Below are 24,717 nucleotides of genomic sequence, written 5' to 3'. Positions count from 1 at the left end.
CCTTCTCCAACCTGGTGCCCTCCAAAGGTGTTTTTGGAAGCCCAACCCCCGCACCCAACGTCACTTACCTCCTCCTCTGATGGCAGGCTCGGGTGTAAATGGAGCCCCTGGCTTCACCGGAAGCTAGGCCAAGGCCTAACTTCCGGTGAAGCCGGGGGCTCCATTTACACCCGGGCCTGCTGACGGACGAGGAGGTAAGTCGCTCCTCTCCCCCCCGGCATGCAAGCCACCCCACTCCCCGCTCCCGCCCCTCCCACTCGCTCGCTACCGCCCCCCACCCCCGCCACCCCACTCCTGCCCTCCACTCTCTCTCTCTCTCTATTAAGCTACTGAGCTGAGTACTTCCTAGTAGATTTGGTGAATCCAAACACTTTTTAACAAATGGATCAGTTGCATTTAGATGACCATGAGGTGATATTTGATATTACTCTGGCCCCACCAGTTATCCAACAGGTACGGAGGAGTATCCCAATGAATATTACCCCAATTTCTGCACGAAAAAAGAAGGAATGTCAAGTACAGAGAACTACAAGTTCAACCGCAGCTTTTAAAGCTCAGCTAAAAACTTTTCTTTTTCCTAAAGCTTTTAAAACTTGATTTTGTTCTGACTTTATACTGTTAGTTTTATCCTACCCAGTGCCTGTTTACCCTACCCTGTGCCTGTTTGCTTTCTCTTCCCCTCCTTATTGTTATTATGGTTTTATTAGAATGTAAGCCTATGCGGCAGGGTCTCGCTATTTACTGTTTTACTCTGTACAGCACCATGTACATTGATTGAATAAATAATAATAATAATAATACAGAATGTTATTTCCCCTATACCTCCTGTAGAAGACACTAGCATTCCTTTGCCTATCCTGCCTATGATGCGGGGAAGATATCAAATGGAACTAAAGTGTTATGGAAAGGCAGAGTGAAGGATGTTGCAGACTAAGATCACAGATTTCATACATGGGTATGGAAGTCTGGGCTGGTTATAGATCACTGCCTCTCAACACCTCCCAAATTACAGACCACATCTCACATTGATTTGTCAATTACTTCTACTACTAATGAACAACTCTTGGGCAGTTGCTGCTTAAATGATAAAGTGAGTGTGGATTTTGGGAAAATGAGAATGAGAGATTTTCTATCAACCCCTCAGAAATCCCCGGGAAAAGTAGACCAAACTATAGGGAATAAAGCGGGAAAGAAGGCCTTGGAGACCCTCTTAGTTGAAGAGTCATTCTTACTCAGGTGGTTGAATAAGGAGACGGTTGGAACAAATTCACCAAGCCAGCACACGAATAAACCTAAGGTGAAACATAGGTGTAACTGTCACATAAGTGACATGATTTAATGTTTACTATTTTTAAATGTTGTAAACCGCCCAGAGAGTTTCGGCTGTGGGGCGGTATATAAATGTAATTAAATAAATAAATAAATAAATGATTTTGGAAATCAAAGATGTAGTTGTTGGGATAAAGGAAATACTTGGCCTTATAGCAGGATCACTGAACAAGAAGCCTGGGGCCCCTCTAGTAGACCCAATTACCCCAAAGAAGAAAGAGCCCCCGCTGTTTTTGGCTGACAGAAAAGAGGAATTTAATCTTCCTTCTGATATTGTTAACAGAATTGATAGTCTCTCCATTGAGGAATTGCTGCTATGTAAGGGTCAGAACCCCTCTGAAATAGTTCAAGTCCCAGGTTTGAGCTTAGATAAGGAGGAAGGATCTGCTGTACCTCAGATACCTATGGTACAAGCTGTTCCTACAGTGAATAATGTACATCAGAAAGAGGTGAAAAGGCAATCCCAAGACATTGGGAAAGGGATAGCACCTGTTAAGAAAATATCCTTGAAAGTAAGTACAACTGAGCATGGCAGCAATAAACATAAGGGTAAAGCCCATAAGCATCAAGGTAAGAAGGTTAGAAGTATGAATTTTAACCCACTTTTTAAGATCTTAGACAAAAGTTATGCTGTAAGTAAGATCAAATAGGGCAAAGTTAAACAGGGTAAACTGAGGAATGGAACAAGTAAGGAATCAGCTGCAGTGAAAGATGGATCTGAGGATGGTATGGAAGCAGTGAATGAACCCTCTCGATTAAATAATATTCAGGTGTCAGAGAGAGGTAAGGGCATTGGTTGTGAACCATACATGGCAAAAATAGAGATGCAATCAGTCGATACAGTGGGGCTGAGACAGCCCATGGTAAAACGGCCAAGAACAAACTCAAACTTGAATACAGATACTAACCAAGGTGACTCCTTAAATAATCCTATCCCTGTCCTAATTCAGACTAGAGATACGTCACTAAGACCCATAAAGATGAGATATAGAAGGAACAATAGTCCATGGTGGAATAATTATGCAAATCCTAATATGATTCCTATCCCCCCCACAACAATGGCAAGTTAGGAGTCAGACTCAATCATGGAATAGGAGAGGAGATAGAATGTGGGGAGATAGACATGAGTTTCGAAATAGACTTTGGTCACAGAGTGGTAGCTGAAATGTACTGAGTTCAACAGATTTAGGGCATAAGCCTATTAAATTTATTTCTTGGAATATCGTAGGATGGTTTAATAAGATAATGGATTGTAGTTTTATCGAGTATCTCAAACAGTTCCATATAATTTGCTTTCAAGAAACTTGGACAAAAGAAATTTCCATACAAGGGTTTGCTTCTTACTCCCAACCAGCTACAAGAGTTAATACGAAAGGAAGGAGTAAAGGAGGCTTGGCATTCTGTGTTTCAACAAGCCTAAAACTGGAAGTAGAGGAAATGGTATCCCACTCACCTCATTTTCAGGTAGTTCGCTTATCTAGTGGTACTGTGTTTACCTTAATCTGTATCAATGTTTACATACCACCAAAAGGCTCTGTGAACTCTGAGGATAATATATGGGCTTTGTTAGACTTGCAGCTAGAAAAAATAATGGAAGAACATCCACTGATACCAATTATTGTGATGGGTGACTTTAATGCTAGATTAAGTGGTAATAGCATACATATAACAGGAAGAATTGGCTTATTGAATGAGGACCTGGAGAACCTACTTCCTAGAACTTCAAAAGATAAGACCATCAATGAAGCTGGCATTAAGTTGTTTACCATTATTTACAAATATCAGCTAGCCATTTGCAATAGCACAGGAGTGGGTGACACTGCAGGCCAGTTTACTTTCTCCTCTGGCAGAGGGGGAAGTGTGATTGATTATATCTTGCTAACATTTAGGGCAGTCCCCCTCTTTAAGAACTTCTGTGTGGGAGAACAACCAGAAAGTGACCATCAACCTCTGTTGATAGACTTCGTTAATACATCTATTGATTTAGAAGTAAGGCAAACCCCTTCATTTTTCCAGTGTGGCCAGTGAAGGCTTAAATGGGACCCAAATGTTAAAAGCAGGGTTGAAAATACACTCTTGAGTCCTGATATGATAGTATGGAGGAAGGACTTCTTGAAGGAGGAGACTATAGCCATAGCTAGACCTAAGGTTTATCCCAGGTTTATCCTGGGGTCAAACCTGTTCATCTAAGTGCCACACAGGGCATCCAACACTCAGGCAGGGATGAACCCAGGATGATCCTGGGATAAACCTTAGGTCTAGCTACGGCCTGAGGTATTGGATAACTATGATGACCTCATTCAGAAGTTAAAACCTATGTTAAGTAAGCCTAGTTATGCTGGGGGAAAGTACAAGTTCAATGCAGAATGGTTTGATGAGGAATGTAGGAGAAGGAAGCAAGAACTGAGTAATTTAGCAAGAGCTGTAAAACAAAAGGGTAGTGATGCTGTAATGCATGAAATGGTGCAACAAAGAAGAAAATATAAACAATTGTTAAAGAAAAAAAATGCAACACACCAAACAACTTTGGTATGAGCTAGAACAAGCTGCGATTGGGAATGACTCTGTTAAATTTTGGTCTCTAGTAGCACAAAAATCAAAGCAATTAAAAGTTGGGGTTGATGCTCACATCTTAGTAGATACATGGGAAGCCTTTTTTATTCAGGCGTTCAATTCATCATTCTGTAACTGTGACGTTTATCGCTTTGTGAGATTTCCAGAATTGAATGAAACTGACCCATGGCCAGTGGTGACATCTTCAAAGGTTAAAACATTGATGAACTTACTGAAGCGTAACAAAGCTCTTAGGGAAGACATGTTACAACCAGAACTGTTTCTTGATAACATTAACTGGTGGCTCCCTGTGCTTGCTAAGCTGTTCTCATATATAAATACAAATGGTAAGCTTCCTAAAGGTTGGGAGACAAGCATAAAAGTACCAATTTATAAGAAAGGGGGGGAAAGTGACCCGAGCAATTATAGACCAATAAGTCTCTTGGATGTGATATCTAAATTGTATGCACGGTACTTATTGTTTAAATTGGAGGACTGGGTGGAATCCAATAATATTATTGCAGAGGAGCAGGCAGGCTTTAGGCAAGGAAGGAGTACGATTGATCAATGTTATGTCTTAAATCATCTTATTAATCAGTATGCAAAGGGCCCCCAAAATTATCTATATGCAGCATTTGTTGATCTCACAGCAGCTTTTGATGGAATAAACCGTGATAGGCTGTGGATAAAACTCTGAAACTCAAATATCGACCAACGACTATTTACACTCATCAGAATACTATATTCCGATATACACATGAGAGTGAGGGTAGGATTGAATGGCCAATTATCAGGCTTAATTTCAACCTCAAAGGGAATGCGCCAGGGCTGTTTATTAGCCCCTCTCTTGTTTAATTTATATTTCAATGATGTAACACTGAAGCTTAAACTAACAGATTACCATCCAGTTACAGCTCTGTCCCATAAATTATCCATCCTGCTATATGCAGATGATATGGTTTTGCTGTCATATACTCAGATTGGCATGAGGCATTTACTAAAAGATTTTGGGGCAATTTGTCATAATGAGCATCTTAGTGTAAATTATAACAAGACAAAAGTTGTAGTGTTTGGGGGGCACCCTCCAAAGCATAAATGGTACCTTGATGGACAAATAATAGAGCAAGTGAGGCATTTTAATTACCTGGGGGTTTGGTTTACTGACAGGGGTAATTGGTCCCATCACATGATGTCCTCTGTTTTGAAGGCATCAAGATCCTCGCAAGCAGTTTTGGGCTCTGTTAACTTGGAACCCCCCCAACCTAGAATTTTTCCAAACATATGCCAAAGTTTTGTGTTAGTTTTGTGCCGTTTTATGCAGCAAACCACAAGTTTTGTGCCGCCACCAACAGCTGTGTATTGATACTTCAAGCAGGGGTTCGTAGTTAACACACCAAAAAATGAACTTTGTCATAGAACCTCCAAACTGGTGCCAAAGTTTTGTGCTAGTTTTGTGCCATTTTGTGCTGCAAACCCTGATTTTTGTGCTGCCCCAGGAAGCCAGGAAACGACATGTCCTTAGATGTGGTCTGGTGAATGAGGGTTTGTAGCACAAAACTAGTATGAATTTTTGGCACCGGTTTGGAGTTTGTCTGAGAATGTGAAATTTTTCTCATTCACCAGACCACACCTAAGGGCATGTCGTTTCCCGGATTCCTGGGGTGGCAGAAAACTCAGGGTTTGTGGCACAAAACAGCACAAAACTAACACTAATTTTTGGCACCAGTTTGGAGTTTGTCTGAGAATGTGAAATTTTTCTCATCCACCAAACCACATCTAAGGGCATGTTGTTTTCACACTTTAGGATGCAGCACAAAACTTTGGGTTTGCGGCACAAAACAGCACAAAACTAGCACTAATTTTTGGCACTGGTTTGGAGTTTGTCTGAGAATGTGAATTTTTTCTCATCCACCAGACCACATCTAAGGGCATGTTGTTTTCACACTTTTGGATGCGGCACAAAACTCGGGGTTTGCAGCACAAACCTAGCACAAAACTTTGGCACCAGTTTGGAGGTTCTATAACAAAGTTCATTTTTTGGTGTGTTAACTACGAACCCCAGCTTGAAGTACACAGCTGTTGGTGGCGGCATAAAACTCGGGGTTTGCGGCACAAAATGGCACAAAACTAGCACAAAACTTTGGCATTTGTTTGGAAAAGATTCTAGGTTGGGGGGTTCCAAGTTAACAGAGCCGCAGTTTTGTGCTTTACCAGAACTAAAGGGGGTAACATGATTGTCCCTGCTTTGAGAGTTTTAGAAGCAAAGTGCTCCCACAGCTGACCTATGGGGGAGGGATTTGGGGTTTGACAAAAATAACCCATTTGGAAATCACCCAAATAAATTTCTTAAAACATTGCTTGGCTTACCCTCTTCTACACCAGCAGGCAATATTAGAGCTGAAACTGGGACTATGCCAGTACAGTTTTATGTTTTTGTAGCTTTGTTTATGTTCTATTTTAAACTCCTTAATATGGATGATTTTAGGATACCTAAAAAATGTTTTTTAGAACAGTTAAAATCTTACCGACAGACCACTTGGGTAGCGAACTGTGAACAGCAAATGTTAGCTTTTGACTTAATACCCCAGGTTCTCAAAGGATGGCCCCAGGATCAGATTCAGATACACATAAAAAATAAACTGGGTGAGTTTTACTCCCAATGTGATCTAGAAGTAATTAAAATCACCATTTTCTCCACACCTGCATCTTTTAAAATTAACTCATGGCTTTGAGCACTATCTACATGAGTTACCAGTAGCATCCTTTAGAAAGGCATTTTTGGCATTGCGTTTCCAAATCATGCCTTCACAATACTTAGAGGGCCGTTACTGTAAAATACCTGTAGAACAGAGGTACTGTATATGTGGTGCTCAAGTAGTAGAGGATCTCAACCACTACTTATTATATTGCTCTCTGTATTCTGAACCGAGGACAAAATTTATTTTGAATCTGTTACGGGATATATCTAACAGTAATGACCAAGTTAAAGTTATATATTTGCTCTCTGACGCTGACAAATTTATGACAGAGTTGTGAGATTCGCAGTGGCTGCCCAAAAATTGAGTAGAAGATTCATAGAGGTCAATATAGTGAAGTAGTATTAACTTTTATACATTTACGCCCCTTTTAATGTACAGTCGTGTGAAAAAGAAAGTACACCCTCTTGGAATTGTATGATTTTACATATCAGGACATAATAACAATCATCTGTTCCTTAGCAGGTCTAAAAATTAGGTAAATACAACCTCAGATGAACAACAACACATGACATATTACACCATGTCATGATTTATTTAACAGAAATAAAGCCAAAATGGAGAAGCCATGTGTGAAAAAGTAAGTACACCCTTACTGCTTCCATAGCTTGTAGAACCACCTTTAGCAGCAATAACTTGAAGTAATCATTTTCTGTATGACTTTATCAGTCTCTCACATCGTTGTGGAGGAATTTTGGCCCACTCTTCTTTACAACGTTGCTTCAGTTCATTGAGGTTTGAGGGCATTTGTTTACGCACAGCTCTCTTAAGGTCTCGCCACAGCATTTCAATCGGGTTGAGGTCTGGACTTTGACTGGGCCATTGCAACACCTTGATTCTTTTCTTTTTCAGCCATTCTGTTGCAGATTTGCTGGTGTGCTTGGGATCATTGTTCTGTTGCATGACCCAATTTCGGCCAAGCTTTAGCTGTCAGACAGATGGCCTCACATTTGACTCTAGAATACTTTGGTATACAGAGGAGTTCATGGTCGACTCAATGACTGCAAGGTTCCCAGGTCCTGTGGCTGCAAAACAAGCCCAAATCATCATCCCTCCACCACCGTGCTTGACAGTTGGTATGAGGAGTTTGTGCTGATATGCTATGTTTAGTTTTTGCCAAATATGGCGCTGTGCATTATGGCCAAACATCTCCACTTTGGTCTCGTCTGTCCAAAGGACATTGTTCCAGAAGTCTTGTGGTTTGTTCAGATGCAACTTTGCAAACCTAAGCTGTGCTGCCACGTTCTTTTTAGAGAGAAGAGGCTTTCTCCTGGCAACCCTTCCAAACCAACCATACTTGTTCAGTCTTTTTCTAATTGTACTGTCATGAACTTTAACATTTAACATGCTGACTGAAGCCTGTAGATTCTGAGATGTAACTCTTGGGTTTTTTGCAATTTCTCTGAGCATTGCACGGTCTGACCTTGGGGTGATTTTGCTGGGACGTCCTCTCCTGGGAAGATTAGCAACAGTCTTGAATGTTTTCCACTTTTGAATCATCTTTCTCATTGTAGAATGACGGACTTTAAATTGTTTGGAAATGGCCTTATAACCCTTCCCAGATTGATGGGCAGCAGCAATTGCTTCTCTAAGGGCCTTCCTAGACGAGGCCTTAGCGCGCCTTCTGTCCCGGCTTCCCTGCTGTGCGTCCAGATGACGCACAGGGGAATCCGGAGACAGGCCGCGCTGAGGCCTTCTCCAACGCGCCATAAGCGAATTCGCTTATGGCGCGCCTTTTCCCCAGCTCCGGCCTGAGGCCGGAGCTGGGGAAGGTCTAGGGACTTCCGTGGCTTTTTGCGGCTAATCGCTTACTCACGAGTAGCCACAAAAAGCCGCGGACTGGCCACAGCGCTGAGCGCTGTGCCCATCGGCCGGGGAGATCCCGGGAGGGAAAAGGAGGGGAGACGACACAGGACACACACACACACACACACACACGGAGGGAAAAGGAGGGGAGATGACACAGGACACACACACACACACACACACACACACACGGAGGGAAAAGGAGGGGAGATGACACAGGACACGCACACACACACACGGAGGGAAAAGGAGGGGAGATGACACAGGACACGCACACACACACACGGAGGGAAAAGGAGGGGAGATGACACAGGACACACACACACACACACACACGGAGGGAAAAGGAGGGGAGATGACACAGGACACACACACACACACACACATGGAGGGAAAAGGAGGGGAGATGACACAGGACACACACACACACACACACGGAGGGAAAAGGAGGGGAGACGACACACGGGACATGGAGGGAGAGAAAGATCAGGAAGGGATCAGGAGCGGATGGGGGGGGTTAACTAATAAAAACCCCTTACCTTCTCCGCAGTCTTCGGGCGCACGTGGCCCCTTTAAACTTTTTAAAAAATGGCCGGCGCTGCAGGGCTTCCGTCGTCCCTGCGCGTTGTGCGTCTAGGAGGCTGGGCGGCGCGCGTTAAAGTTTGCACGCCGTCGCCCCGCCTCCCTGCCGGCTTATCCCGGCAGGTCTAGCAAGGCCCCAAGATCATTACTGATGTCTTTCCTCCTTTGCATTGTGTTAACACACACCTGAATGCTCCAGACCAGCAAACTGAAAAAACTTTGGCTTTTATAGAGGTCGTCATACTTACTGATGATCAATTAATCATGGGCATTTGATTAGCAGCACCTGTCTGCTACTTAGCATCTTAATTCCTATGGAAGCAGTAAGGGTGTACTTACTTTTTCACACATGGCTTCTCTGTTTTGGCTTTATTTCTGTTAAATAAATCATGACCCGGTGTAATATGTCATGTGTTGTTGTTCATCTGAGGTTGTATTTACTAGGGGTGTGCACGGACCCCCCGCTCCGCTTCACTTAGAGATCTGCCATTTTTGGAGCGGCCCGCTTCGCCCCGCCCCCGCTCCGCCCACTTCCGCTCCTCTCCGCTCGGAGCTCCGGATCCAAATCCGGAGCTCCGTTTTTCCCCCCCATAGGGTTGCATTGAAAGCTAAAAAAGTATACAACTTTTTTTCTGTTCAAGTTAGAAACCTCACGTTTGGCACCATGACACCTCATGGATGTATACACACGCACGCCAAGTTTCAAGCAAATCCCATCATCCCCTGATTTTTGGGGAATTTTTGAAAATCGGGCACCCCATTCACACCCCTTGAGATAGCTCCGTCAATTTGCATGTTAGAAACCTCAAACTCGGCACCATGATAGTTTATCCATGTGTCCACATGGATGCCAAGTTTCAAGGCAATCCCATCATCCCCTGATTTATGGCGAATTTTTGAAAATCGGGCACCCCATTCACACCCCTTGGGATAGCTCCGTCAATTTGCATGTTAGAAACCTCAAACTTGGCACCAGGACAGCTTATCCATGTGTCCACATGGACGCCCAGACTCAAGGCAGTCCCATCATCCCCTGATTTTTGGCGCGGCTCTAACCTCTAACGCACCACCCATAACCCTAATTCACACCCCTTTCGATAGCTCCGTCAATTTGCATGTTAGAAACCTCAAACTCAGCACCATGATAGCTTATCCACGTGTCCACATGGACGCCAAGTTTCAAGCAAATCCCATCATCCCCTGATTTTTGGCGAATTTTTGAAAATCGGGCACCCCATTCAGACCCCTTGGGATAGCTCCGTCAATTTGCATGTTAGAAACCTCAAACTCGGCACCAGGACAGCTTATCTATGTGTCCACATGGACGCCCAGACTCAAGGCAATCCCATCATCCCCTGATTTTTGGCACCCCAAATCAAGTCCCATTCTACAACTACGTCAATTTGCATGTTAGAAACCTCAAACTCGGCACCAGGATAGCTTACCCATGTGTCCACATGGATGCCAAGTTTCAAGGCAATCCCATCATCCCCTGATGTTAGGGGAAGTTTTGAAAATCGGGCACTCCAGTATGTCAGGCAATGCAGACAGCTCAATGGGGCCAATAGCTGAAGCTCTCTGGGCGGTTCACAAAAATTAAAACCATAATAAAATAACCAACATGTTAAAAGCACAATTACAAAATACAGTATGAAAAGCATAACCAAGATAAAACCACGCAGGAAAATTGATATAAGATTAAAATACAGAGTTAGAACAGTAAAACATAAATTTAAGTTAAAATTAAGTGTTAAAATACTGTGAGAATAAAAAAGTCTTCAGCTGGCGACGAAAGCAGTACAGTGTAGGCGCCAGGCGGACCTCTCCAGGGAGCTCATTCCACAACCGGGGTGCCACAGTGGAGAAAGCCCTCCTTCTAGTAGCCACCTGCCTCACTTCCTTTGGCAGGGGCTCACAGGGAAGGGCCCCTATAGATGATCTTAAGGTCCAGGCAGGTACATATGGGAGGAGGCGTTCCTTCAAATAACCTGGCCCCAAACCGTTTAGGGCTTTAAATGTCAATACCATTTGTAAAAGGACTGGCGTAATGTGAACTCGACCTGTTAGTAAACGGGCTGCCCTGTTTTGTACCAGCTGAAACTTCTGGACCGTTTTCAAAGGCAGCCCCACGTATAACACATTGCAGTAATCCAAACGAGAGGTTATCAGAGCATGGATAACTGTAGCTAGGCTATCTCTGTCCAGATAAGGGCGGAGTTGGTATATCAACCTAAGCTGATAAAAGGTGCTCTTTGCCATTGAGTTCACCTGTGCCTCAAGTGACAGTTCTGGATCCAAGAGCACCCCCAAACTATGGACCCAGTCCTTTAGGGAGAGTGCAACCCCGTCCAGGACAGGGCAAACATCACCCCGCTGGACAGATGAACCACCCGCTAACAGTACCTCCGTCTTGTCTGGATTGTGTCTCAGTTTGTTAGCCCTCATCCAATCCATTACCGTGTCCAGGCACTGGTTCAGAACAGTCACTGCCTCACCTGGGTTTGATGAAAAGGAAAGGTAGAGCTGGGTATCATCCGCATATTGATGACACCTCAGTCCACATCTCCGGATAACCTCCCCCAGCAGCTTCATGTATATGTTAAACAGCATAGGGGATAAGATAGAGCCCTGTGGAACCCCATGGCTTAGGAGCCCCATGGTACAGAGCAATAATCTCCCAGCACCACCTTCTGGAATCGGCCATCCAAGTAGGAGCAGAACCACTGCAATGCAGTACCTCCCACTCCCATCTCAGACAACCTATCCAGAAGGATACCATGGTTGATGGTATCGAAAGCTGCTGAGAGGTCCAGGAGAACCAACAGGGTCACACTCCGCCTGTCTCTCTCCCGGCAGAGGTCATCCCACAGGGCGATCAAGGCAGTTTCCATTCCAAAACCAGGCCTGAAACACGATAATGTAATTCCATAACAGGCAGTGTGCTCAAAGCTGATGAGGCAGTACTTACATTTTGGACACATGCAAGTGGATTCTTTCTATCAAACTCTAGCAAATTCCCAATGAAAGGGAGAGGGGTAGGTCCCGGTGGACAGCGACTCCATTTCTTCCTCTTCCAATAATCAAGCAACAGAGCAAGGATTACAAGAGAAATGCTCAGTGTTGTGAAGTTATTCCAGGAAGATGAGACCTGGGTCCACAGCCAAGAGATGGAAGCTGGGATCGCAGCTATTAGAGTCATCATCTTCCTGTCACTTCGTTTCTCCCTTACCGATTGTAGTTGTACCAGCTTGTTACTCTTTCCAATTCTTCTTCTCCTTTCTTGTCTGTTTTATATCACTGCAGGAATGTAATTAGGTGTGTTTGCGCTTTGTCAGTTGAGCATTAGCTGTACAAAGTTTTATTGCACAATGTATTACATTAAGATAAATGACAACGTTTATAAAATACTTGTGCAATAAACCAATTGTATTTTTCATGATTTAAATTTAATTACCACTACTCCACCTGTTTGCATCTGGTGACGAAGACAAAAACAAGGTCTAAAGTTGAATGTAAACAAGACATTTTTGCAGCCACTAGGGAATTCTGTTGAGGAAATTAATATGCCTCAAACAGATGGATGGGTGGTTTCTGTTTCAGGAGTGGGATCTAAGGATGTTCCAAGATGTTGTTTCTTTCCTGGGTAAATTGTATTGGTGGTAACTAGTAGGGCTGTGCTCCGCTTCGCTTCGGATGGGAGAAGCAATAGCAAGTCGGCCTGATTTGCCTCCAACAAAGACAGAGACAGATCGGGTCGGGGGAGCTGTGGATCGAAACGAAGCGGATCGAGATGAAGCAAATCCTTTGCCTCAATCCAGAGCTCTGAATAAAAGGTAAGTGGGGTCTTACCTGGCACTGCCACAGTCCATGCGGCGGCAGTGAAGCCAGCTAAGGGGCAGGGGGGATGGCGGCTTACCTGGCTTCGTTGCAGTCCTGCAGCGGCTTCAACTGAGGCTGAGGATTCAAACTGGAGGACCAGGTCATGCTGCAGCCTGGTCTTCCTGTTTGAGTCCTCGGCCTCAGATGAAGCTACCGCCAGACCACAACGGAGGCAGGTAAGTTGTGAGGGGGTAGGAGGGCCTTACCTGAATCCGCAGCGGAGCAGAGCGGACCATAGGTGGATTGACGCGGGGCAGAGCGGACCCGATCCTGAAGTTGCGGATCAAGAACTGAAGCAGATCGGGGGTCCGTGCACAGCCCTACTAACTAGGGGTGCCATAGATAATTTGCACTTATTTATTATTGATTTAGGATATTTGTATGCCACCCCAAACAGTGTCCTCTGGGTGGCTTATGGTAATGAAATATGAACATACAATAACAATTCAAGAATCAGTATAAGAACTGAAAGCAACATTTTTGTCTTAGCAGCAGTGAGTAAAACAGTGTAGTATGGGCATCATCTAAGAGAGCTATAGTACATAGCAGATATAAAACACAGTGGATTAAAAATGAACAGATAGAAAAGCCATGGGGAAATTAAAAGGTCTTCATCTGGCATTGGAAAGGGCATAAGGAAGGTGCGAGCTGAGCCTCTCTGGGGAGGACATTCCAGCATTAGGTTCGTCACTCAAATAGTCCATTCTCCAGTAGCTATCTTTTGCACCTCACGTGGCAGGGGCACCCAGAGAAAGGCCTCTGGATATAGGGTCTTTGGGGAGATACAATTGGAGGTGGCTGTCCTTCAAATAATCTAGTCCCAAGTTGTTAAGGCCTTCAAGGTTCAAAGCCAGCACATAGAAAGGGGCTCAGTGTCGTATTTCTCAGAACGCTCTTCCTTTCGATGGGAGGCAATGACGAGGCTTGCTAAGTAATCCACAAAGCTTTTATTTAGCAATAAACATCTCTTCTACCCGAATAGAGTCTAGCCTCTTGGAAGCGTCCCCCTAGGCAAAACTACGCAAACTAAGCAAGACAATTGTCCGTTCAAGAAGAATAAGAAGCTACTTCTCAAACGCCCATACCTTCAGAGTGCCTGATGCAGTGGCAGGTTCTGGCATAAACTCTCGGACCTTCTCACGCCTTCCTTTTGTGCCATGCATTTCAGCTTCCGGCAGACCCTAGCATCAGCTAGGTTCTTGGAACGCTCACCTCCAAAAGAAAACTCACTTCCCACTGAGTGTGTAAGATTTGGCCTTGAGGAGATAAGCTCTGGAGAGGGCTGACTGCCAGCTGAGGAGTCGCCCGTGAGAGCTTCCTCCCCCACTGGTACAGGCTGGTTGGTGTCTGGTGCTTCATCTTCTGGTTCTGAATCTGATTCTGATTGATTACCTGAAACATCTTCTCCCAAAACAGGGGCAGTAGGGTTAGACATGACACTCAGAAATATGTTTGAATTGTCCATATTCTGGACTAGCTGAAATTCATGGACCATTTTCAAAGGCAACTCCTTGGTTATGCATAGATTCCACCTCTTCTTGGAGATGCGGATGTGGCTGCATTGATCTATGCTTTTGTAACTTCAAGGGTCAACGACTTCGAGGCTGTCTTTGAAGATACTTTGTAGGCTGCACCTGATGCAGAATGTCATGCCTCACTTTCTGATGAATAATTGGAAGTGTAAACATTGTCAGCCCATATTTTGGCAACTGCACTGGTTGCTAGTTGGTGTCCAAGCCCAGTGCAATGGATTGGTGCTTACCCTTTATGCCCTGGGCACATCTGTGGTGTCACCCCACAATTGCGTATCTTGTGTATGTCTAGATTAGTATTTCTGGTAAGTATGGAATGTCGGAATTGAGTGGGTGTGGTTTATGATGTAATAGGTGGGGGAGAAGGAGTATGTAAGGAGAGTGTTGAGGGTTTGAGAGATATGTGAGTTTGGAGTGTTTGAAGTGTGTGTGAGGAGAGTTGTTTATTGAAGAGTTTGGATTCTAGGGACTTAGGATTGGTGTGAATAGAGTGAGGTGGTAGGTATGTGGAGAGTTTAGATCAGGCAGGATTGAAAGTATTATATTTTTATTTAAAGCTTTTAATCAACAATAAACTTATTTTTATTTTGTTAGCTACCAAATACCATGTGTCAGCTTGGCATTATTTACCTGCCTTACAGTTATTAAACACCCACACCAGAGTATTCCCACAGTATATTTTGAGAGATCCTATATTAAACCTGTTTCCCTCATAGCTAGGGGAAAGGCTTTATTTAATCTTCCCTCAGATTTTCAAGTGGTGGCGCTTGGCCTGAGAAGGGTTTATGTAACGGGCCTAGTGAAAGGGTCTGTCATGTCGCATGTTTGGTGGCAGCTTTAGTGGGATCCGTAGTAGATTTCTGGTCATTTGTTGTGATAGAAGTAAAAAAGGATCTCTATTTTCAAAAGGGCTCTGTGTGATACACCCTGTCACAGGTACTGTGGAGAGTTGCTGAGTTCCTAGCTGTTGAAGCTACATAATATCTAGGTCAGAGGTTGATTTGCTATAACTGTCTGACAATATATATATATATATATATATATATATATATATATATGTATTAGGGGTGTGCATGGACCCCCCGCTCCGCCCCACCCATACTCCGCTCCTCTTCACCGCGGAGCTCCGGCTCCGAATCGGAGCTCCGCAGTGGAGGGGAGTGGTGCCAGGTAAGGCCAGGAGAGGAGGGCGGGGGGGTTTACCGGGCCCTGCCGCCATCGCCGCCCGTGCGGCGACGGCGGCAGAGCCCAGTAAGGGACCAAGGGGGACGGGGGCCTTACCTGCCTCTGTCGGCGGTCCGTTGGCTTCTTCAATTGAGCCCACAGTTCAACCAGGAAGTCTGGGCCGCCTAGACTTCCTGGTTGAACCGTGGGCTCAATTGAAGAAGCCGAGGGACTGCGGACGGAGGCATGTAAGGGAGAGGAGGGGGGGTTACCGGGCCCTGCCACTGTCGCCGCATGGGCGACAGCGACAGCGGCAGGGTCCAGTAAACCCCACTTACCTTTCTGGCGGAGCTCTGGATCGAGGCAAAGGATCCGCCTTCACCTCGATCCTCTTTGCCACGCTCCGCCGGCCCCGCAATCCTCTTCGCTTCCGCCTTAAGGGGAGGCGAAGCACCCCGCTCCGCTTCTAATTCGCCGGTCCGATTAGAAGCAGAGCATATCCCTAATATATATATATATATATATATATATATATATATATATATGAAATATTGGGGTATATCACACAAACTGGACTTCCTTCTACAATCAGAAAATCAATTCATTGTTCAAAGGGTTGTAGCGTTTGCAACTAAAGCTGTGGTGCAGAGAAAAGTTCCTTTATTCACCTGATTCTCTTTCTGTAAGGGGCCATAGTAACTCAAAGATCTGAACATTTTAAAATTGCACCTTGACAATATTTTAACTCTTCTTTTAGCCTTTTAATTGCAATGTTTTATGGTTGTATAAGCTGCATTTTGTTTAATTTTATCCATCTTCTTAATGTTTATGTGATGATTTTAAATTGTGATCTTTATGCAAAATATGTAAGCCTTTCACTGTTTTACTGATTGATATTGTATCATCTCGCAATGGTCCTTGGACCCAAGCAATAAAGTACTAATGAAGTGCCAGTACAAGATATCTGGTGCAGTCACTTCTCAGGGCTTGGCTGATATATGCCATAACATGCATATGCTCAAAACTGGTGAGGCAGTACTTACATGTTGGATACATCCATGTGGATTCTTTCTATCAAACAGTAGCACATTCCCAATGGAAGGGAAAGCGGCAGGTCCCGGTGGACAACAACTCCATCTCTTCCTCTTCCAGTAATTAAGCAACAGAGCAAGGATTACAAGAGAAATGCTCAGTGTTGTGAAGTTATTCCAGGAAGGTGTGACCTGGGTCCACAGCCAAGAGATGGAAGCTGGGATCGCAGCTATTAGAGTCATCATCTTCCTGTCACTTCGTTTCTCCCTTTCCGATTGTAGTTGTACCAGCTTGTTACTCTTTCCAATTCTTCTTCTCCTTTCTTGTCTGTTTTAAATCACTGCAGGAATGTAATTAGGTGTGTTTGCGCTTTATCAGTTGAGCATTAGCTGTACAAATTTTTATTGCACAATGTATTACATTAAGATAAATGACAACGTTTATAAAATACTTGTGCAATAAACCCATTGTATTTTTCATGATTTAAATTTAATTACCTCTACTCCACCTGTTTGCATCTGGTGACGAAGACAAAAACAAGGTCTAAAGTTGAATGTAAACAAGACATTGTTGCAGCCACTAGGGAATTCTGTTGAGGAAATTAATATGCCTCAAACAGATGGATGGGTGGTTTCTGTTTCAAGAGTGGGATCTAAGGATGTTCCAAGATGTTGCTTCTTTCCTGGGTAAATTGTATTGGTGGTAACTAGTAGGGCTGTGCTCCGCTTCGGCCTGATTTGCCTCTGACAAAGACAGAGACAGATCGGGTCGGGGGAGCTGTGGATTGAAACGAAGCGGATCGAGATGAAGCAGATCCTTTGCCTCGATCCAGAGCTCTGAATAAAAGTTAAGTGGGGTCTTCCCTGGCGCTGCCACAGTCCATGCGGCAGCAGTGAAGCCAGCTTAGGGGCAGGGGGGGATGGTGGCTTACCTGGCTTCGTTGCGGTCTGGCAGCGGCTTCAACTGAGGCTGAGGATTCAAACTGGAGGACCAGGTCATGCTGCAGCCTGGTTTTCCTGTTTGAGTCCTCGGCCTCAGATGAAGCCACAGCCGGACCACGACGGAGGCAGGTAAGTTGTGAGGGGGGGGGCTTACCTGGATCTGCAGTGGAGCAGACAATAGGTGGATTGACGTGGGGTGGAGCGGACCCGATCCTGAAGTTGCGAATCATGAACCGAAGCGGATCGGGGGTCCGTGCACAGCTCTACTAACTAGGGGTGCCATGGATAATTTGCACTTATTTATTATTGATTTAGGATATTTGTATGCCACCCAAAACAGTGTCCTCTGGATGGCTTATAGTAATGAAATATGAACATACAATAACAATTCAAGAATCAGTATAAGAACTGAAAGCAACATTTTTGTCTTAGCAGCAGTGAGTAAAACAGTGTAATATGGGCATCATCTAAGAGAGCTATAGTACATAGCAGATATAAAACACAGTGGATTAAAAATGAACAGATAGAAAAGCCATGGGGAAATTAAAAGGTCTTTATCTGGCATTGGAAAGGGCATAAGGAAGGTGCGAGCTGAGCCTCTCTGGGGAGGACATTCCAGCATTAGGTTCCGTCACTCAAATAGTCCATTCTCCAGTAGCTATCTTTTGCACCTCATGTGGCAGGGGCACCCAGAGAAAGGCCTCTGGATATAGGATCTTTAGGGAGATACCATTGGAGGTGGCTGTCCTTCAAATAATCTAGTCCCAAGTAGTTAAGGCCTTCAAGGTTGAAAACCAGCACATAGAAAGGGGCTCAGTGTCGTGTTTCCCAGAACGCTCTTACTTTCGATGGGAGGCAATGACGAAGCTTGCTAAGTAATCCACAAAGCTTTTATTTAGCAATAAACATCTCTTCTACCCGAATAGAGTCTAGCCTCTTGGAAGCGTCCCCCTAGGCAAAACTATGCAAACTAAGCAAGACAATTGTCCGTTCAAGAAGAATAAGAAGCTACTTCTCAAACACCCGTAACTTCAGAGTGCCTGATGCAGTGGCAGGTTCTGGCATAAACTCTCGGACCTTCTCACGCCTTCCTTTTGTGCCATGCATTTCAGCTTCCGGCAGACCCTAGCATCAGCTAGGTTCTTGGAACGCTCACCTCCAAAAGAAAACTCACTTCCCACTGAGTGTGTAAGATTTGGCCTTGAGGAGATAAGCTCTGGAGAGGGCTGACTCCCAGCTGGGGAGTCACCTGTTAGAGCTTCCTCCTCCACTGGTACAGGCTGGTTGGTGTCTGGTGCTTCATCTTCTAGTTCTGAATCTGATTCTGATTGATTACCTGAAACATCTTCTCCCAAAACAGGGGCAGTAGGGTTAGACATGACACTCTGAAATATGTTTGAATTGTCCATATTCTGGACTAGCTGAAATTCATGGACCCTTTTTCAAAGGCAACTCCTTGGTTATGCATAGATTCCACCTCTTCTTGGAGTTGCGGATGTGGCTGCATTGATCTATGCTTTTGTAACTTCAAGGGTCAACGACTTCGAGGCTGTCTTTGAAGATACTTTGTAGGCTGCACCTGATGCAGAATGTCATGCCTCACTTTCTGATGAATAATTGGAGGTGTAAACATTGTCAGCCCATATTTTGGCAACTGCACTGGTTACTAGTTGGTGTCCAAGCCCAGAGCAATGGATTGGTGCTTACCCTTTATGCCCTGGGCACATCTGTGGTGTTACCCCACAATTGCGTATCTTGTATATGTCTAGATTAGTATTTCTGGTAAGTATGGAATGTCAGAATTGAGTGGGTGTGGTTTATGATGTAATAGGTGGGGGAGAAGGAGTATGTAAGGAGAGTGTTGAGGGTTTGTGAGATATGTGAGTTTGGAGTGTTTGGAGTGTGTGTGAGGAGAGTTGTTTATTGAAGAGTTTGGATTCTAGGTGTAAGGAAGGGGTAAATTCATACTGGAATGGCTGTTTTTAAAATGTTAAAATTATTCTATTGTTATGGTTTTAGGAGTGGAACAGATAAGCGGCCAACTGCATGTGGGCGTTCGGGTACATCCTGGAACCGCTTGGGGCAAAGCCGACCGGCCTTGAGCGAAATTAACATCTCTGGGGAAGGTGTGAACGATCTTCGCAGGGAGAGCAGAAGGGAGGGGGGAAGGAGCAAGAAAAGTATCTATAAAGGGCATTCTTTGAAAAGGGGTTTTGTTCTGAGCTGGATGACATCAGAGCTGGGTGATGTATGCTTGCAACTTAGTTTTTTAGTTTGCTTGGCCTGGGTTTCTTATATATCTGCATGCTGGTTATTTTAGAATGCTAATCCTGTATTTCCTACCCTTATCCTGAAATAAATTTGGGCTTAAACCTCCAAACTGCGAGCTGTGTGTGTTTGTTCCAGGGATCTGTGCAAAATCCAGTGGGAAGGCCAGCTTTGCTGGGTCCAGCTTCCTTTACACTAGGAAAGAGAGTGAGGTGGTAGGTATGTGGAGAGTTTAGATCATGCAGGATTGAAAGTATTATATTTTTATTTAAAGCTTTTAATCAACAATAAACTTATTTTTATTTTGTTAGCTACCAAATACTAGGGGTGTGCACGGACCCCCTGCTCCGCTTCTCTTCCAGATCCGCGATTTGCGGATCGGGCCGCTCTGCTCCGCCCCCGCTCCACCTATGTCTGCTCCGCTCCACTGCGGAGCTCTGGATCTGGATCGGAGCTCTGTTTCCCCCCCATAGGCTTGCATTGAAAGCTAAAAAAGTATACAACTTTTTTTCTGTTAAAGTTAGAAACCTCAAGTTTGGCACCATGACACCTTATAGAGGTATACACAAGCACGCCAAGTTTCAAGCCAATCCCATCATCCCCTGATTTTTGAGGAATTTTTGAAAATCGGGCACCCCATTCACACCCCTTTTTATTGCTCTGTCAATTTGCACGTTAGAAACCTCAAACTTGGCACCATGATAGCTTATCCAGGGATACACATGCATGCCTAGACTCAAGGTAATCCCATTATCCCCTGATTTTTGGTGGGGCGCTAACCTCTAACGCACCACCCATAACCCCAATTCACACCCCTTTCAATAGCTCCGTCAATTTTCATGTTAGAAACCTCAAAATCGCTACCATGATAGCTTATCCATGTGTCCACATGGATGACAAGTTTCAAGCCAATCCCATTATCCCCTGATTTTTGGGGAATTTTTGAAAATCAGGCACGCCATTCACACCCCTTTCGATAGCTCTGTCAATTTGCACGTTAGAAACCTCAAACCTGGCACCATGATAGCTTATCCAGGGATACACATGCATCCCATCATCCCCTGATTTTTGGCGGAGCTCTAACCTTTTAACTCACCCCAAATCAAGTCCCATGTTACAACTACGTCAATTTGCATGTCAGAAACCTCACCTTCGGTCCCATGACAGCTTACCCATGTGTCCACATGGATGCCAAGTTTCAAGCCAATCCCATCATCCCCTGATTTTGGGGGAATTTATGAAAGTCGGACACCCCAGTATCTCAGGGATTTAAAGCTGCAGACAGCTCAATGGGCCCATTTTAAAGGAAATCCCAACATGCCATGAATTGGAGAGTAGAGATAAACCTAAATATGAATCTTCTTCCACACTTGAAAAATTGATTTCGAACTTGAGCACAGGAAGGACTTCTCCCCTGAGTCAAAGCAAGACACACAAAAACCATCCTTGCAAGGTGGGCAGGGGAGGAGGGAGGGAAGGCAGGCAGGCAGCAGACATTTCTGAGGGCACAAGGAAGTGAGCCAAGGATAGTTTCAAAGCCAGTAATGCATATAAAATGGAATAAATAAATAATTAAACAAACAAAGGAGGGGTGGAATTAAAAGCAGCAGTGTTGCTGAATAAACAACAAGAAGAATTTTTTTTAAAAGGCTATATCTGTCTTTTACCAGTAAGAGGGGAGTGGATGTGCCCAAGGGGAGGGGGAATCATCTGCCAATTTTACTGGTCCTGTCTAGGTACTAGTCTTTAAGAAGGAAACGATCACTTCAACTCATGATAGGCATTCTCTCCAGTGATCTACCTTTGGAGGGCTCTGATGGGCCTCCAACGACAGGAGAGTGCACAGGGCACGTCCATGCCCTAGGGGAGCTCATCCCCTTGCACCACATCTATTCAGTTGTTCCCCAAAGTTAGGGTGGGGAGCAGTGCTGTGTTTTCTATCTCTTATTATTGGCTTAGTATATGATTTCAGGTTGTGTTTGTGCATTTGGTGGGGCTACTGTTTTAAAAAACACTGGGAAAAGTCCGTTCAGACTAAGAAAGAGAAGTTCCCAGAATCCCAAGTTACCCATTTTGCCTATCCCCTCCTCCAACTTTGGGATCATGTGATCATGACCGGGAGTTGACTCTGCCCCTCAGGCCTTCGGAAAAGGTATTTTCCTGCTGTTTTACCCGATTTTTCCAAAAATTCTAGCAAGCGAACCACAGCACACAGAGAGCTGAGAGTAGGCTCAAAATGACCCCCAGCCACAACTCTCCAAACACAAGAAGTTTCAGAAAGATAGTTTAAAAAACAACACAGTTATCCCCTTTTCTTTTCCGCAATGCAATCCTATGGGCGAAATTTTTCAAAATGGCGATCGGATCAGTCCGCGAAAAGAGAAGCACTCCGTGTATGGGCGCTTCTCTTCACCGTGCTTCTACGGGTCCCCAGTCCGCTTCTACTCCACCTCTGGGCAAGTCGGAGCAGGCCAATTCGCTTCTGATTCTCCGCTTCTAATCGGAGCGGAGCACATCCCTATCAAATACCATGTGTCAGCTTGGCATTATTTACCTGCCTTACAGTTATTAAACACCCACACCAGAGTATTCCCACAGTATATTTTGAGAGATCCTATATTAAACCTGTTTCCCTCATAGCTAGGGGAAAGGCTTTATTTAATCCTCCCTCAGATTTTCAAGTGGTGGTGCTTGGCCTGAGAAGGGTTTATGTAACGGGCCTAGTGAAAGGGTCTGTCATGTCGCATGTTTGGTGGCAGCTTTAGTGGGATCCGTAGTAGATTTCTGGTCATTTGTTGTGATAGAAGTAAAAAAGGATCTCTATTTTCAAAAGGGCTCTGTGTGATACACCCTGTCACAGGTACTGTGGAGAGTTGCTGAGTTCCTAGCTGTTGAAGCTACATAATATCTAGGTCAGAGGTTGATTTGCTATAACTGTCTGACAAGATATATATATATATATATATATGAAATATTGGGGTATATCACACAAACTGGACTTCCTTCTACAATCAGAAAATCAATTCATTGTTCAAAGGGTTGTAGCGTTTGCAACTAAAGCTGTGGTGCAGAGAAAAGTTCCTTTATTCACCTGATTCTCTTTCTGTAAGGGGCCATAGTAACTCAAAAATCTGAACATTTTAAAATTGCACCGTGACAATATTTTAACTCTTCTTTTAGCCTTTTAATTGCAATGTTTTATTGTTGTATAAGCTGCATTTTGTTTAATTTTATCCATCATCTTCATGTTTTATGTGATGATTTTAAATTGTGATCTTTATGCAAAATATGTAAGCCTTTCACTGTTTTACTGATTGATATTGTATCATCTCGCAATGGTCCTTGGACCCAAGCAATATAGTACTGATGAAGTGCCAGTACGAGATATCTGGTGCAGTCACTTCTCAGGGCTTGGCTGATATATGCCATAACATGCATGTGCTCAAAACTGGTGAGGCAGTACTTACATGTTGGATACATCCATGTGGATTCTTTCTATCAAACAGTAGCACATTCCCAATGAATGGGAAAGGGGCAGGTCCCGGTGGACAACGACTCCATCTCTTCCTCTTCCAACAATGAAGCAGCAGGGCAAAAACTATAAGAAAAATAGCCAGTGTTGGAAGGCTGTTCCAGCAGAGTGAGACCTGGGTCCACAGCCAAGGGATGGAAGCTGTGATCACAGCTATTAGACTCATTATCTTCCCTTTCTTTTGTTTCCTCACCAATTCTTGTTCTGCAGCTTGAAGTTGTATCAGCTTTTGTTGTTCTTTCCAATTCTTGTCTGTTTCAAATCACTGCAGGAATGGAACACTGTGTTAATATAGTTGCCGCAATATGTGTGTTAGTGCTTCATTCACTGAGTAAATGCACAACACGTAATACTACAAAGACATAGATTAAAATAAATTACTTGTGTAATATGGCCAGATGTATTTCACTTGAATTTCGGGGTTCTTGCACCATCAAGATACTGAGCACATTGAACATTGGTGGAGCAGTTGCTGGACTGACTTTGAGATCCACCACCACGCCTTGATCCAGTGCCGCCCGGTAACCTGGCAAACAAGAGACTCCAGTGAAGGAGATGAGCAGAGTGCAGTCTTTAAAACACCAGGGATTCGTTTTGGCCTCCTCTCAAGGTATGTCCACTCCCTTTTCCATTTGGCCAGGGGCAAGAGTGCGGGAGGAAACCAGATCAAGATGCCCTGAGCCTGGAACAAGGATAACTCCTGTGACTGCCAGTGTCTTAAAAGCCACTGAGTCTAGAAGAATCTTGCTACTCCATTTGTAGGCCTCTTGTGTTTTGTTGGGAAACTTGGCTTGAGCTAGAGAACCCACATTCAGAAGGGGGAGAGGGGAGGAATCATCTTCTTAGCTTCCCATTTGCCAAGCTCTCTTTGAACCTTGGGTTTGGTTGGGGATTTTGGCTTAAGCTGGGGAACCCACATTTATAGAGAAGAGAGGGGGAGGATTCATCTCCTTAGCTTCCTGTTTGCTGAGCTCTCTTTGAACCTCAGGTTTGGTTGGGGAGCTTCAGCTTAAGCTAAGAGCCCACATTTAGAAGAGAAAATGGGAGGAAGACAGTCAGCAGAGGAGAAGGGGAGTGACTCATTAGCATGCATGCTTCAGAATTTTAGTTTTTTAGAAGCACCGTTTCAGAGATGAAGAAAAATGATTTAACTGAGTTTTGCAACAAAGAATAGGTAACTTTTAGTGTTAGCTGGCCGACTGAGGGAACTTAGATTCTAAAGTGATTTCTTCTGTACATGTAAAAGTGATGTGAGATGAGCATTGAGATCAGTTTCCTTACATTAATGCTTGGCAGTATTTGGTGCAACAACGCCCCCCCCCCCGGTAGATTCAGAATTGTAA

The 24,717-nt window shown here is 44.3% G+C and overlaps 1 protein-coding gene across 1 annotated transcript in view; it reads right to left on the bottom strand.

Moving 5' to 3' along the window:
• Nucleotides 1-23,654, bottom strand: part of LOC134403449 (cytochrome P450 2D14-like) — a 50,558-nt gene extending 26,904 nt beyond the window's left edge. Inside the window, exon 1 of the mRNA XM_063133632.1 lies at nucleotides 23,310-23,654. Coding sequence (XP_062989702.1) covers nucleotides 23,310-23,540 — 231 coding nt within the window. The 5' untranslated portion in view covers nucleotides 23,541-23,654. The remainder of the gene's footprint in view (nucleotides 1-23,309) is intronic.
• Nucleotides 23,655-24,717: the final 1,063 nt, after the last annotated feature.

This window comes from Elgaria multicarinata, chromosome 9 (assembly GCF_023053635.1).
Source record: "Elgaria multicarinata webbii isolate HBS135686 ecotype San Diego chromosome 9, rElgMul1.1.pri, whole genome shotgun sequence".
NCBI classification, from domain to species: Eukaryota; Metazoa; Chordata; class Lepidosauria; order Squamata; family Anguidae; genus Elgaria; species Elgaria multicarinata.
Note: the sequence above shows the minus strand (reverse complement) of the source record. Positions and strands in the feature narration are given on the sequence as shown.